This window comes from Sinohyriopsis cumingii, chromosome 15 (assembly GCF_028554795.1).
Source record: "Sinohyriopsis cumingii isolate HCF-2022 chromosome 15, ASM2855479v2, whole genome shotgun sequence".
NCBI classification, from domain to species: domain Eukaryota; kingdom Metazoa; phylum Mollusca; class Bivalvia; order Unionida; family Unionidae; genus Sinohyriopsis; species Sinohyriopsis cumingii.
In genome coordinates, this window is record NC_142975.1 from 46893356 (window position 1) to 46911362 (window position 18007).

The 18007-nt window shown below is 34.9% G+C and overlaps 1 protein-coding gene across 1 annotated transcript in view; it reads right to left on the reverse strand.

Moving 5' to 3' along the window:
* LOC149781738 (echinoderm microtubule-associated protein-like CG42247) overlaps nucleotides 1-17171 on the reverse strand; it is a 113163-nt gene extending 95992 nt beyond the window's left edge. The window contains exons 1-2 of the mRNA XM_089935006.1: nucleotides 16074-17171; nucleotides 1144-1161 (exon numbers count right to left, since the gene is read on the reverse strand). Of these exons, the coding sequence (XP_089791132.1) occupies nucleotides 1144-1161; nucleotides 16074-17171 (1116 nt within the window). The remainder of the gene's footprint in view (nucleotides 1-1143; nucleotides 1162-16073) is intronic.
* Nucleotides 17172-18007: the final 836 nt, after the last annotated feature.

Genomic DNA, 18007 nt, shown 5'->3' on the forward strand with positions numbered 1-18007 from the left:
TTTCTTAATCACATTCGTTACCCTTGATTAAAACTTAGGACACGATATATAATCTATAAAATTCAAAGACCAAAATCACTGTTAGGAAGGCTATGGGTGTGATCGATATTTACGATGAAGGGTATGTAATTTTAAATGTTCCTTTTTTCAATGCGGGCTCAAAACAAATGTAAGTTAAATTTTTCCTGCATAAGCTACAGGTGAAGAACAACTGTTGTTTCAAGACAGCATATGATAGTATGTAAACGTTTTGGGTTTTTTTGAGAGGGGTGCGTGGCAAATACATGTGTCATGTAAACACCTGTGTCAACGCCGCTACTGTATGTTGCCTGCTTTCTAACGGTGTACAGCAGCCAATCGTAGGCTACCGATAGGCATATCCACCAGTTTGGTTTCGACGGTTAGAAAAGACCCAATGGAGATTCCATAACAACAATAAAGCCTTTGGACATGGGCGCCCACACAAATAGTGACAAGGGATGGGGCACTTGCCAACCACCCTGGATTTCACCTCTAAACAACTTTTGGACTACATTCGTAAAACTTAATAGCGGACCACTACATGTATGCCTCCCCCACCACGAAAATATATCTGCGGGCGCCCTTGCCTTTGGATACCACAGACAATCACTAAATTGATGATCGGGATCAATGAAAAACTAAATTCAAAGTATCAAAATGTGAGGTTCGTGCACACAAAAATTAAGGAAAACAAAATTAAGCTAAAAAGAATGAAAACGAAAAGAAAAACTGTTATAAAATATAATCGAAGAAGAAATACAAAATGTATATACTGGCTTAAAAGTGTTCTTACAGATATTAGCAATATATTAAGTAGGAACGAGCACGGATATCAGGGCACTACCTCTCCAAATATCAGGGCACTATCTCTACAAATAACAACTAACCATGGAAAATTTTTATAAGTATTCGTGTAGCACTATTTTACATAAACTTGGAGATAATGAGATCACTTTTCATCTTTTTTCCTTCAAATCATCTCTTCAATTTGTTTTAATCTCTGCAGTGTGACAGCGAGAAGACGACCGATTGAAGGAAAAACATTATACATTTTGTAGCCATGAGGAAAACAAGCTAAACTATTTGCACGGATGTACTGTTGACAAATAATCGTCATATTACCCTAAGCAGTGTGGTTCTCTACAAATAAAACAACAAACAGGTTAATAACATAAAATATAAAAAAAAAATTAACCTTTACATCTATGCTGGCAAATAACTGAAGCGGGAACTATTTGAAATCAAGCCTAAGGGAGGAAAGAACTACTCTCTACATATAATTGGTCAGCGGTTGAAATTTAAACTGGATTGTGACTTGATAAAAACGCATAATGAAGCGAAATATTCCTTTGCCTTTTCACTTTATTTGAGAAACATTGACATTCTGCACGCATTTTTTAACCTTCTTCAAAACCAACCCAAAATTTCTAAGGCCGAGGTTGGAAACAGGTCGGTCGCGTAATAACGGACAAAGAGCATTAGCTAATCGTGTCAAATAATGTGTAGAAAAGAAACAAGTTATGGGTGTTATGAAAAAAAGGTATAACGAAATATGCCGATGACATCACACTGTACATCTCACAACTATAATAGAGCGATAACATGTTGATGCCGATTATTGACGATTTATATTTTATGAAAAAAGCTAGACCAAGCTTTTGCAAGAACGGTTTGAAGAGAGGGTGTCGTTCAGTTACATGTATATTATGCTGTCCTAACTTTGGTTGTAAAACAAGCTATGAAGACCGGGGTTAAAGGTAATGTCTCAGCAACGAAACGTGCAAACGCAAATGGAACTCACAATTTTGATAATAGATTTTTTTAAAAAGAACTTTTAAGATCCTATAAGACCAGAATTATGACTTTCTTAACTATAATGAACACACGTGATATGACAATAAAAACCCGTGTGTTATTAAAATAAGCACGTCATGGTGCATGATGGTCTACGTATCATGGAAAGACAGTATATATCTTCAGGACGCTGGATAGATATGACATGGTACTCATTTACTTAATATATCAAAGATTAATATCTTCAATACTAACGAATGGATGATACATTTTTCTAAAAGTACAATCCCCTTGTGCACGTGAATGATCCCTTCCATTCCTTTTCCCTATATTGCTAGAGTTTACCAGCCGTTTTATTTCAGTCGCAGATAACTACTGGGACTCTATTAACACTTCTGTACAATCTCCGTCATTTTCTTCTTTTATGTTTTCATAATAATAAACGTATGTACTGCAGCTTTACAGAGAGTAACGCTAAACTGGAATTGTGCTTCATTGGGTCGTTATCATCTTGTATCCGTTAGCGGAGACCATGTACGTTGTATGTGACGTCACGTCCTCCTTTCTGATAACCTTTTCAGTCTCGCGGTGTACTGAATAGTAAGCTAATTAACCTACCTCTACACCTTTTAACACTGACAACTGGGCATCAGGCTTCGCCTCTTAATTATTGTCAGGTCATTTTCAATGCCAGAGCCAATCAGCTAAATGTCAGAGCCAATCAGCTAACGATAAGGAGCAATGTTTATAAATTGCAGACCTACTCGGGCTAAATGAAAGGGGTTACACGCGCTGTCATGATAGGACTTGAGGGTCTATACTACTGTTTTTAGACTATAAATGATGCATCTGGGAGAAGAAGAAAAAAAATAGATGCTAAAAGCATGAAATATCAACATTAATAAACTTACTAAACAGGTTGAAACACTTATCTGGAATCCGCAGCTAAATTCAAAATATTGCGTGAGGTAAAACTTTTGATCGTAAATTTAATTGTTTTTATCTTGTGCAGAATTTTTTTTTTGCACTCAGTGATTTAACTCTACTCAATTTTTAACGTGAAGATCGGATTTTAAATCACCAAATAGGTGAAAAGGCAATAGAAAATAGCATGCAAAGCTCTCCTAGGTCGAGCTGGATGAAAAAACATTGTAAATTTGAAATTTCACTTACCATCTTAGATATCTGTTAAAATAAACGTTTATAAACACGTGTATTGAAAGCAGTATAAGAAACAAAGAGAATGGATTTGTTTTCCTGCTCACAAATACAATCCGAAGTATTATGAAAACTTGTTTTGTAGTGTTTTGACCGATTATTCAGCGTCTGTAATCGATCGGTTGATGAGATGCGATTTAGCTAAATACATTCAGTACTACCTCGGGTGCATTTTGTCGGTCCAGCCTGTGGAATATTTGGACTAAATGTTGTAACCTAAAAGAAATTTTCTTTACTTTCATTTTAACGTCCCTTATAGGTGTTTGTTTTGCGTTGTTGATTTGTTTTTCTTTTTTTTTTTTCTTCTTTATTTTCCAGTGAGTTTACTTGTCGGTCTTCTTGTTAAGTTTTCTTAAGAAAAATAACGTACAGTTACATTTTTGCAACAATTGGGAAAAAGTTGACATGTTCTTTGTTGCTCTCAACATAAGGTACGACAAATGTTAATTGGGTTCGCCGAAATTCGATGTACTTAAAGTATTGAATATTGAGAGCACGAATTAGGATTATGCTTGTTACTCAATAGTATGTATATCTTGTTAGAATTTTATGTACATTCCGCTATGACTCTTGCAATTAAATAATCAATAGTTCAATACTTGGGTCAAGCTAGATCAAACAATTCACCAGAAAATTAAAATAAATATACAAATTTATCTAACAAGAAAGATGAAGTGAGAAAAAAAATCGATATTGGAATAATTAAAACATAAAAAATACCGCTCTCTCAATGTACATTTCTGCTCAGTTATCAAGATGTTTGCACAATAGTGAATATTTTAAGAATTTTTGGCGAATCCAGCAACACATCCAGTGTTAGATAATGTATTGCTTATTTAATGACTAAAACGTTCCTTACATGAGAATGTGTAGTCAAAGATGGCTTTATGAAAACACACCAGGCATGTTGAATCCTACGTCTTTGCGTTATACTTGCAATATCAATATTTGAAATTAATTATTAAAAATGAAACTATAAAATAGAATAAAACTTTTCAGTAAAACACAGTTGTACATCACTATCATGCACTACAATGGCTCATATGCTAGACATACCAAAGACTGTATGTACAGTACATATCTAGACATACCATAAACTGCATGTACAGTACATATCTAGACATACCATAAACTGCATATACAGTACACAGCTAGACATACCATAAACTGCATGTACAGTACACATCTAGACATACCATAAACTGCATGTACAGTACATATCTAGACATACCATAAACTGCATGTACAGTACATATCTAGACATAACATAGACTGCATGTACAGTACATATCTAGACATACCATAAACCGCATGTACAGTACATCTAGACATACCATAAACCGCATGTACAGTACATATCTAGACATACCATAAACTGCATATACAGTACACAGCTAGACTCACCATACCTCTTATAATTTATACTTTTATTAAATATATTCCAAATTTAAAAACTTGAGACATGACTAATTAATAATAATAATAATAATAATAATAATAATAAGAAGAAGAAGAAGAAGAAGAAGAATTACTGAGGATAAGAAACTGGTTCTGAATCAATCAACTGACCTTTAATATAGACCTAAATAATAGAACATTAACAGTATAAAAGCAAATTAGATATAAACATGTAACTCTACAAGCTACATAGTAATGCTAACTAATAATTCTTAACAGCAAAACACTTTTCCTACCTATTCCATATGCATTACCAACACTTATCTATTTAGCTTTATATTCTCAAAAAGTACGCAGCAAGGCATATCTGACATCCTTTGTGTCATAGTTTATTCAAAGTTAACTGAATTTTTTTTTAACATGACTAGCCATTAAACCCTGTGTGTAAAACACATTTTTTTAACTTTATCGTTTGCATTACAATGCATGGTATTTTATACATTCTATACAAAAACGTAAATACACGTCAGGTGAATGCGATATCTCTTTGTACATAACCAAATTTCCAGAGATATTTCTTCTGTAAGAGTCTATGCCTGACTTACAATACAAACATTACTACAATAAAACAAGATAGAAAATATTAGCTTCAGAGATATTGAAATGCGTATCTCATCTTTTCAACTGAGTGCTTTCGTAAATTGATTGAATCGAATCTGTAAACAAATCGGTGTCTATGGTCCTCATGAATACAAACATAATAACAAGTTCTAAAAAGCTCTTTTGCTTCTTACAAGGTAGATTGCCTCTAGTGTACTGTTGACACAACGACGACGAGGCATTCCGAATATAAAGGCCTTGCAAGTATCTAGAATTTATATATACGAGTTGGAGCACTAGTTTTGGGGTAAAATAACAAAATCAAAGAAGTTAATCCGTTCCTTATGCATAGTTATTTGTTAGAATTCTTACCTTTACCACTTATTGCTGAGCACACACACACACACACACACACACACATATATATATATATATATATATATATATATATATATATATATATATATATATATATATATATATATATATATATATATATATATATATATATAAACATGAAGAAAAAAATGTGATTATGTTGTTCTTTCCATAAGTCATGCTTCTGATACAATGTAAGTAGCCATATTTAAAAATAGCGTTCATGTGTATTAAGTCAAACGAGACAGAAGTACGGAATTAATTACCTTTTCAAATGGATATTTAATTAGTTAACGCAATAGATGACACCCATAACAGAAAAAGAAAATCAACAAAAAACATGTTGGAATATAATATGATAAAATGTTACATGGAAACTCTGAGCAACATTTCTGAATGTTGATATTGGTAAACTACATGAATCAGCAATTTGCGTACGAACACACCAATGACCTAAAGATTAGTAAAGACTCAAGTGTGTCAAGTCCAGGAACAGTCCAAAATTGAAGGAATTATTTTAGAGAACAAAACGGTCAAAAATTTAATGCTATTTGACTAAAGCTATATTATTTAGATCATGATTTCGAGGTAATTTCTCTCTCTCTCTCTCTCTCTCTCTCTCTCAGTATCGATTGTACGCGGCGATAATGACAAAGTTTCTCGGAATGACAGTGATTAGACGCCGAACAAATTTTGCATGCATGACTTTGAACCGTTCAGAAAAGGCATAATGAATGGGTTGTTTAGATTTACATTGGAAGAAAAATAATCAATTTTAAATATCGTAATAATTTTATGTTTTGGCCTCCATTTTAGTAAGATTGCCTTGAACAGTTATTTACTCAGACATGATTAACCCAATAAACCGGAAATGGGGAGGGGGTACTAGATTTGTAAGCGTTCTGTAATTACTGTACTTGAAAGACGTACATGCTAAATTAAGGAAATATTATGAGCCAGACCACCTGCATTATGGTTTCAACAGATCTGTTTGACAATACGATATTTATGAAATTGTTCAAAAAGCTGTAAGATGCTGAAGAGGGATATATTGTGGACAATATCGGACGTGATGATGAGATTTATTGATCAAGGAAACGACGAGCACAGACTTTGAAATGGATGTACAGGATGTACTACAAATACGGAAATGTGTTAAAATCGATAATTACTAATTAAGCACAAAGAATATTGAGATATCGTGTCACAGTTCACTTGTAATACAATATACCAATTAACCGCAAATGATAATGAGATGACAAAACGATAACGTGGTGACTGATAATTAACGTGTGTTCTGGCCTCAGTATTACCATCATGCCTTCTAAACTTAAAATATATGATTGGTTAAACTTACGTCAGACATATATCTTTATCCGTTGAAATCAACGAATTCATGTATTAAATTCAGAATTAAGTTCTTTTTGTGAAGTTTAGACCAGCGGTGAAAACATGGAAACAATAACCATGGCAGAGAAAGAGCAAGTTTATTTTCGAAGCTAACAACCCTGATGCGACGATAAGGCTTACAGATGAGTTTCGAGAATCGAGTGATTAATGACTGATGGTAAACGTTCGCTTTATTAAAACATTTTATCAACTAACTTGTACACCTTTCTACATCATGAGTCATGCAAATGTTAGCTCTAGTTACATATTATGTTCTTTTGTTGACATGAAGTTATTTTCAGCGCATAAAAAAATAAATTATATTTGACCTTTAAGATATGTCAGACCATAAATCAAGACTCATTTCATGTTGTTGTTAGGAATTTTATTTACAGGATTTAAAGTTGTATTTACTGTCAGTGGATGTACCTGACAAATTAAATGAGCACGTAACACATGTAACTAAGGGTGGATGTTGCCCTGACCAATGCATAGATATAATGGAGTAGCTTATTATTAGTTGGTTTGTGACGGTGCATTGTGGGCTATATAATGCTGAATACGCTCTGCCAGCTGAGCAACCGTACCTTCCCAGGTGGCATATATTTTTCTTAATAAAGAGAGCAGCAGTTTTAAATTATTTTGTGAGTTCCATTTTAAAATATTCATATTTTATCCTTCTTTATCACGAACAAAAACAAAATGACCTGAGATAAACTGAAATATACAATAGTATAAACTAAATTGTATTTTCTCTTTTTGCGGCTGCCAAATGTTGCAGTGTTTCGAATTTAAACCATTTTGAGCTTATTAATTAATTTCGCGGATCTGACAACGCTCGTAGATCTAATTTGTTAAAAATGTGTGATTTGAGGCTGATAATTTTCGAGGATGCGGTCCCTCCGCAAACACCTCGAAAAGAACCAGCACACGAAACATGTTTACAAGAGATTAATCGCTATGTTACTTCGCATGCAGTGAAATATTCGGAAGCATACCTACGCGTGGGATTAAATCATATACCGTATTTATCCATCTTGGAATTGGTTAAATGCAAAGAAAGCAGACACACATTGGTTAAATAATGCACCGTTAGATCAGGCTTATCGCTTTTCACGTGTAATTGAGAAATAAGGGAAACAGGATAGACCCTGACCTGCCATTGTATAATGCGATGGTAAAACTGAATCTATACTGTTTGAAATTAAGTGAACGTTAAACGTAGAGCAAGACGCTTTGTGACTCATCGTGCACAATATCATTCTTTGCATGGTTCTCTGTTTAGCTTCTTATATTTAAAAGGCTCCCACAATTAGTCAGAAAACCATCATCTTTGTTATGGAAGTCGTAAACACGTGAATAAATCAGTAGGTGGGGGAGACACGCGTCAATAATCGATAAAGAAACGAATATTAATAAAATTGTAGGTGAATAGACGAATTGAAATGATGATTACCTTCACGTTCTATACAGTTGTCAGGATATTCTGTGATATATTTTAATTAAATATTAAATTATGTAAAAACGTTCATTCAAGAGGTGGTGTAAATTTGACTCAGTTAAGGTGCTACTAAAATCACTGATTATGTTCATGAATTTGAAAATATTTCTGAGTGACTTGCTTTAAACGTCTGGAACATAATGCAGCTGAAGGTTCTAAAGATTATTTTTAACTAATTAAAGCTCAGTAAACGATGGCAGATATTTAATGGACAATGACAATGGTCTGAGATATAGAAGACGGTTGGAGATGATGCTATTTGAGCAGTTACTTGTAAAACTAAAACATAACATTCAAATACGCACAATCATTCCTTAGAAACAGAATGCAAATATATTGAGTAAAACGTCATTTTGTGTCAGATTAGATTTCAAGTAAAACACATGCATAATTACAGAAGACAATATCATTACCCATGTCTGTATGAATAAAGTGACAGTCATCTATCGTTCTTCTGGTTAATATTTCAAACATATTTGGCCAACAAGCGTTCATCAAGAATTGACATTGTTTATAATACTGTATTTCACTGCTATTCATTAAAATCCCCCACCCCCCAAATAACGACCTATTAAAATATTCTCTGAATGTCAGGTGTATGAAATTACATCCAGTATTTACTATACTCCTTAACTCGAGTAATCAATCAAACTCTAAACTACCTTGGTCATTGGTCTTATATTTGTTACACTGTTACAACATAAACTGTATATATTTTGCAGACATATGTATCTATGTCGCTTTTTTTAAATCTCTTGTATTTTAATTAATTTAGCTCTTGTAAACTTTCTTAATTTAAGTTTGAAAAGTTGAGTAGTTTGGTGAATACTGGACCAGTAATGACACAGACTCTGTCTAAACTCAAAAGGTGACACCTAATTGGTCTGAAATTCAATTCTGAACAAGAAAGGAAGGGTCAACAGACGACCATAAATAATGTCCACAGGGGCAGACAACTCCAGTTCTCGATTGGCAAAGGGCGAACATGTTGTTACTACAAATAGAAATGATTAACCCTAAATCCAGTGGCGTCACTCGGGTTGGTGACACCCAGTGCGGTAGCTCATGGTGTCACCCCCATGGTCCTTCTTCCGTAACAGACCATACAGAATCCTTAGTAATGTCATTTTGGTGTCACCCCCTCTGATGGTGTCACCCGGTACAGTCCGCACCCCCTGCATCCCCCTAGCGACGCCACTGCTGTGCCTGCTAGTCATGTATCTAACAATGATCGGTTATCCGCTTATGAAATCCGACTAGACCGAGCAGTGTGTACTCTGTAAAATTTGCAATTTTTCATTTTGGTGTCATCCCTCTGAGATGGTGTCATCCGGTGCGGTCCGCACCCCCTGCACCACTCCCCCCCCCCCCCCCCCCAGCGACGCCACTGCCTGTATCCCTCAGCTAATGATATCAATAGAACTTCGAACAGCGACATCATGCAGTGTAATATTTGCGATCGAGGAACTTAACATCGAAGGGCTAGTACTGCAATATTGTAACATATTGTAATGTATAGAGCTCTTGATATGCTGATTGTAAAGACAGACAGCGATGGAATTAGAATGGAAAGAAACTGAAAAGATCCAAGCATTTATCGATCAGACACCAAAGAACGTCATGAAAATTATATAAGTGTTATTATTAACCAGGCACCAAAGTACGTGATGAAATTACATCCGTGTATTTATCGATCAGATACCGAAGTACATGATGAAATTACATGACGACTATGACAATGACAACGGTTAGAGTAACAAATGAGTGTGAATGTCGAAACATCAGGACAAAGAGTTTCCAATTAACGGATGATAGCTCGTGGATCACTAAGAAAATTTCGAGAAATGAATACACTGACGAACTGGAATGTGGTTTTAAAGTAAGCGAGAGGGACAACACCGGGAGTTATGGCCGACTTCAGCCAACATAGCAGGAAGTGGTTGATGGATCAAAATGGCATTAAACAATTGGGAGTGATTATCCTGAAAGATAGAAGAGAAGTGGTTCTCGATCATACATTGTAGAAATGATGACGTGGTAGCCAAGCTACTAGGAGAGTTGATAATTCCTTGATATTAATTGTTTGATATGGTTATTGATAATATGAAGATACATACGACTGTTTATGAAAAATTAATCATGTTTAGGTTCGTTAATGTACACAAAACTCTGTTACAGAGATAATAATACTATTCAGGTTCGTTAAGATACACATAACTCTGCTACAGAGGTATTGATCATACTAAGGTTAAGATATACAGAAATATGTTAAAGAGATATTGATCCTATTGAGGTTTGTTAAGATACACAGGACTGATACAGATATCATGATACTATTTGGGTTCGTTAAGATATACAGAAATCTGTTTTAAAGATATTGCTCGGATTGAGATTCGTTAAGATACACAGGACTCTGTTACATAGATAATGATTCTTCTGAGGTTTGTTAAGATATACAGACACCTGTTAGAGATATTGATCCTGTTGAGGTTCGTTAAGATACGAAGGACTCTGTTACAGACATAATGATTATGTTGAGGTTCGTTAAGATATATAGAAACCTGTTACAGAGATATTGATCCTATTGAAGTTCGTTGAGATAAAGAGGACTCTGTTACAGAGATAATAATTCTATTGAGTTTCTGTATAATATACAGAAAATATGTTACAGAGGTACTGTTCATAGTGAGGTTCGTTAAGATACACAGAACTCTGTGAAAGAGATAATGATTCTTCTAAGGTTCGTTAAGATACACAGGACTCTGGTAAAGACATAATATCCCTATTGAGGTTCGTTAAGATACACATGACTCTGTTACAGAGATATTGATTCTATTGAGGTTCGCTGAGATACCATGACCCTGTTACAGAGATAATAATTATATCGATGCTCATTATAATATACAGAAATATGTTGAGATATTGATCCTACTGAGGTTCGTAAAGATACACAGGATTCTGTAACAGAGATAATCATTCTATTGAGGTTCGTAAAGATATTCAGAATTCTGTTTCAGAAATAATGATACTATTGAGGTTCGTTAAGATAGAAAACGTTTAATGTACCACAGGAGAAACATATAAACAAAGATGAAGTCGTAGATTTAGACTGGCTCTGAAAGCATTATTTAGAAGAAACGAAATTGTCTACAAAGTAGCGAAAATGACGATGAAGGTGATAACTGAAGAAGAAGCAAAGATTTTTCAAAGCTCTGATGGTCTTTTGCGAAAATATGTGACCATAACAATCTAAGGCACCAAGAATTTGGACATACGTGAAAAATCGAAATACAAAATTATATGGTTAGCATGTTTTGAATGCATGTTACAAGTGAGGCAATTCTATAAAGGTACTGGAATGACTGGATTAACATCAGTTAAAACTATTTCTGACATGTGATTAATAATAAAAATCATTAATGGTTGCACGTTTTCACCTTGGCCAACATTTGCAAGCCTTATTTTGCCTGTAAAGCATTATTACAGATAGGAAAAATTTCAAAGAAGAAATTACCTATAAAGCCATTATTTGTAGAATCAGCTATATGGTAAAATTAAAACGACATCACAGGTGCTATGGTTATCACTAATGTCAATGGTATGTTACGTGGTTTGCACTAAGGTCAATGGTATGTCACGTAATAGCTATAGAAGTATAATACATGAGAATTGAAATTAACAACAAAATATGACAGTAATTGATTTCAGTCAGTTAATAACCATTATCAGGAGCATATGAACAGCTCTGAAATAAATAGTTCAGTGATATCAAAGGTGCTGTCAATAATGTGGGTGGGGGATGAAGGTGTCTGTGTATTTTCAAATAACATTGCACAGAAAATTCATACATCTCCCCCACACCATTATACCTATCATTGCGACAGTTGTATTATATTTTAAATATTAACAAATAATGTACCTTACGTATTTTGAGGACGCGAACAATCATACTGTATTCCCAATTAACACTGACATCCCACCCACCCACCACATACACACCAGTTCGATCAGGTAAATGTTGACAGTCTCTAACTGAACAAAATGACCATGCTTTGTAATAGGTTAAGTTTTGTACAACAAGTATTTCTACATAAAATATTTACATCTTCGAAATAATTTTTTAAATTATAAGGCACAAAAAGATATAATTTACCAAAACATTTAAAGTTTAAATGTTTTAAAACTAAAGTTAAATGTTAGAGTAAAGTGATGAGGATAAATTTCCATCTTAAATATGTTTAGTTTGTGTACAGAATTTCAAAAGAATCCCGTGATGTAAGAAAACGTTTAAATTTTAGTTATACGATTTAAATCATGATTTTAGTTGCTAAAATTATTGAAATAATTATGATTGAGCGTATTACTATTTTACCTGCCCTTTTTACTAAACAAATTGTGTCAAGACTTCCTTATTTGGGCGTTAATGAAGACTTTTTAAATATAAAAATTTATATATTGTATATCATTATCAAAACTCAAACTATTGTCGTTCTTGTTTTGGGGTTTAACGCCATTTCCCAACGCAAGATAGGCTATATATGGCGGCCAGTGTAAGTGGTGGCGGAAGAACCCGGGAAAACATCGGTAATAACCACCGAAAGCTACTGGCAACTTTCTCACAGATCCACACTGGCTACGCCCGAGACTTGAACCTACGCGGACAGAGGTGAGATGGCAGAGAATGGTAAAATGTAGCTCCTTAGGCCACTCGGCTACTCGGGGTCCCCAGAATTCATGAATAATAATGATATGGGGATCATTGAGATAACAAATATTTGTTGAAGGTCTTCATTATTTAATTCAATGACCTTTAAAACTTCCGTCAACTAGTAAGGGTATTTCAACAGAACTGAATATTTTCCTAAAACGGTTTCGTTTCTTTTAACTTGTCAATATATTTAAAACCGATCGATAGACAAAATAACCGTCAATAAAAATGCCTGCAGTTGCACGTGCAACACATCTGACACCTGAAGATATATGTGAGTGTTGTGATATGGGTAATGCCAGTGACGTAAAAATGTCGAAGAAGGAGAAGAATTCTGCTACTGAGCAAAAGAGCATACTTTAAAATCAGGGCTTTCTTAGGGTATTCTCCGACTGATATCAGAGCCGAGTTAAAACAAGTTTACTGATCTGATGTATTTCTCTGTCGAATCACACACTGTTGAGGTGCCTTCATCGTTTTCAAGATAGTTGTAAATAATGAAAGATGACCCAAGTTCTTGAAGACTGTTGTCTACGATTGGTATGCGAGGAGTGGCTCTTATGAAGGGAACAATTATTGAAAATCCTCGATACACAGTGGAAAATATTTCTATTCTCATGGCATTAATTAGTCAACTGTTTTTCGTATAGTGGAGTATCATGTGAAGGTCAGAAAGGTTTATGCAAGATGGATCCCGCATTTATTTTGACAGATAATCAATACATATACGGATTTGAAATAGCCAAAACAGCTACTCGCCAAATATAAAGGAGTGACCAGAGACGTTTAAATGAAAAGTAACAGGTAATAAAACACGAATTTACCTTTATGAACCCGATTCCAGAGAAAATAATAAAAGACTGGATCGGTAAAGAGCAGTGACCACGAGTCGCTCGATGTAGTTCAACTGCTGAGAGTTTTATGCGCGTGATTCTTCGATGTAAATGGTCTGGTCATCCAGCTACATTTGCCTGACTCTGTGTGTTTCATTGGGCATTTTTATACCTTTGAAGTGTTGCCAAAAGTTGTTAAACTCTCCTAAAACCGCCCAGCCCATGCAACGGTACCGTGTACCGCCGTCGTGACAGAGTTAACATCATCCACAATTTAGTACATCCTCCATGCAGACTTGATTGAGCTCCAAATGACTTTTGGCTGAATTCCGTTACTATACTTTGAAAGGACACACTGACGCACTGTTTACTAAAAAATAGACGCGCACCAAACAGGGACTTGAACACAATGTATTTGCTGAAAATATATCAACTTGTCAAAAGAAGAACAAAACAAAAAATAGTGAAAAACGTGATAGTGAACAATCATAATTTCAAACATAACCTAGAAATTAAGGAATTTGATTTCAGCAAACACTGCGAATGACTTGCTAAATTAAAGCTCCCATGATTCTGTGGTAGAGTTCCATTTTATGATAATCCGTCAATAATAGAACACTAAAAGGAAACATAAGCCTGACACGTGTCCTACAAATGTGTCTTAAAGACTCGAAGACACTGTATAACAAAATACCATCTTTTTGATCTGCTAATTAACATGAAACGTAGCAGTGTAGTTAAATTAGGCGTTTAGTTGAGCTTTAATTTACATGAGTATAAAGCAAGGAACAATTTTAGACAAAAATGGGGATTTTATTGAACAATCAGTTGAAGAGGTTACTTTAGTGTAGATTTTGATCGTATGAATAAGGATTTACAAGGATTTACGTTGTTAAGAAAAGAACAACAAACAATCAAACAAACAAAATACACGAAGGAAAGGTATTCCAAACATCATCAATGTTTTAATAAGTTAATCAACTTTAACTGGGTAAATTCATTTTAATAAATACATCTGGGTACATTCGTTTTAATAAGCCCGTCAACTTGAACTGGGTAAATTAGCCTTAATATGCCCATCAACTTGAACTGGATAAATTAGCCTTAATATGCCCATCAACTTGAACTGGGTAAATTCGCTTTAATAGGTACATCAACTTGAACTGCTCAAATTCCTTAGCATCGGATTGTTTAGTATCAAAATTATCTGCAATAAGAGTAATTCCTTAATACGTCACATTGTGCCAAACACCTGCACGTGTAATGCCTATTATTGTGACCCATGCCTACATTTTAGTGTACAAAGTCACTCTTGTGACCCTGACATCCATCTTGGTATATAATGTTACCCTTATGATTTTTACCTCAATTTTCGTATACAACGTTGTTTTCCTTGTGATCTTTACCTCCATTTTGTATACAGCATTACCCTTGTGATCCATGCCTACATTTTGGTTTACATTATTATCCTTGTTACCTGTACCTCCATTTTGATATATAACTTTACCCTTGTAACCTTTACCTCCATTTTGGTATATACCGTTACCTTAGTGACCCATTCCTACATTTTTGTATATACCGTTACCTTTGTGACCCATGCCTACATTTTGGTATACACTGTCACCCTTGTGACCGATGCTACATTTTGGTTTACACTATTATCCTTGTTACCTGTACCTCCATTTTGATATACAACGTTACCCTTGTGACCTTTACCTCCATTTTGGTATATACCGTTACCTTAGTGACCCATTCCTACATTTTGGTATACATCGTTACCCTTGTGACCCATGTCAATAATTCTGATATACACCGTTATCCTTTTGACCTTTACCTCCAGTTTGGTATACACTGTTACCTCCATGTTGGTATACACCTTACACCTATGACCCTTACCATCATTTTGGTACACACCTTACTTTTGTGACCCTTACCTCAATTTTGATATACATTTTACATTTATGACCCTTACGTCTATTCTTGACGACAAGTACACTCACCCATAATAGATGAAAACTAATGTTAAAAGGTCGAGAATAAGGAATAGCGAAAATCAATCACTATTACATCCCCTACATAGTTACAAAAATAACTGTCCAAATTACTAAAAGGGACAATTCGGTTTTGCTGTATTGGTATATATCTTGATATTGATTACTGTCTACAGTGTATTATTATTCTGAGAGCTGTGGCTAAAACTAGAATCTGTTTTCATATACTCTAAGATTCGTACCTGAGATCCGTTTAACCTCGATCTTCGGTTGCCCATTTTCCTTGTCATTGTAGAAACATTTGGTTTCGGATTTTTTTTAGCCTTAGAAAGATATTTATACTGATATCCTGCTCTATTTGCAATGTTGTTAAATCCAGGTCTGTAGTCTTTAGGATACTTAGCCCTTCCCTTTGGTTGCACAGCTCCGTTCCCAGTCTCCGCTCGAACAGAATTTTGTAACCAACTTTCTACCGTTACGGTTGACGGCTGAAAGGTTGTATCAGTAGTTGTTGCTGTCACATTGGAGACCTTGTCAGAATCGGAACTCCTGAAAGACTTTTTAAGTTTGTTCGGAATATTTGTGATTCTGTGAATTCGAGGCTGAACCGTCCATGTATTTTCATGTTGTTTTGGTTTCGTTGTCCTTGGACTTTCTTGCAGACCATTAGCAAGGATCTGCTGTTTGCTTTTTGATATACGCGAAAGAGATGCCGGACTAGCTTTAAGCAGCACGTTATTTCTATTTTCGCTGATTCTAAACGTTTCTGATTTATGAAGACTTTTTGTGTCTCGATTTGTGTACCTTTTATCGCCATTCAACCGAGATGAAGAAATATCGTGTAATTTGTTTACAAGTGCTTTCCTTTTCAAAGGTTTCTTTCGAGAAGATTGAAGTCGAAGTCTAGTCGGAGCATTCTCTAACCTACTTTGTCCTTTCATATCCGTCTGGCGCTTGACGAATGTCCCTTGGTTTTTGACGGAGGGTGGATCACTGAAGTGTTGATGAGTAGGGGAAGTTAGAAGACTAGATATTTGTTCAGAGATAGAGTTAATAGATGGGATGTTCTTTTTAACGTCAAGCCTGGACCTTCCATTTGTTGTCTTCGTTTCATTAGGTACAGGGGAACTAGTGTTAATGTTAGCCGCCGCTAATCTTGCACCAACCCCCTTGAGTCTTTTTCTTGCTCTGCTGTATCGTTTTCTGATGCTGTCAGAAGAATCAGTCCTCTCGTACCTGATATTGTTGCCATGGTATCCGTATCTGTAACGGATGCTCTCAGAAGATGTATTTCTCTGATACCGTTTATCGCTTATACGACTTTCTGTCAAAGATGTCATGGTTTATGTAGATCAAGTCATAAATTTTTTTCCGGTTAATTTTACCTAACATGAACGGTGTTGTAAAATAATCCCTTGATCCAGCTGTATAATACCACTGAACATACAAACAAGCACTGATTACGTCTATCCTTTTTACGGTACATGCAAGAACAACGGTACTGTCAAAGTTCAGGTGATAAAATCAATATATTGGACAGCCAGACAATAATTTCACATGAAAAGTGTTCTCCCTAATTTAGGGAGAAAAACCAAAACACCATCCTCACCGTCTAATTTGGACTATTGGTCAAAAAACCTTTTGTACACATCAATAGAAGGATATGTTTGAAAACAGTGCTGCATTTAAAAATAACCAGATATGGGCTCGAAAAAAGATATAACCTAACAATACTGTCACATATATCTTTTCTTATTTGTCATGTATGTATACTTCAGTCGTTCCGGTGAAAGAAACATCTTCTTGTGAGATCATTTGTAGCCTTTTATCCATGTACAAATTATAATTTTATTGCATGCACAGAACAAACATGACTCAAAAATAAGAACGAAAAATAATATAAGTAGCCTTACAGGTCCAAAGTTCACCTCAAAGACCAAATAAGACCAGAAAGTGAAATGTATTTAGGTAATGCTTCAAAGTCGATAATTACGATTTATTTGCAACGTAGACTCCTAATTTTAAACAGCTTTACTGAGTCGGCTATTTTTTATGTTAGTCCAACACCGACTATTTTCATCTCTAAACCAATAAATGCTTCAAACTCAGGACAAGTTTCAACATCAACATTAAACGGTTCGATTACAGTCCTGAATATTGCGAAATATTCATAATA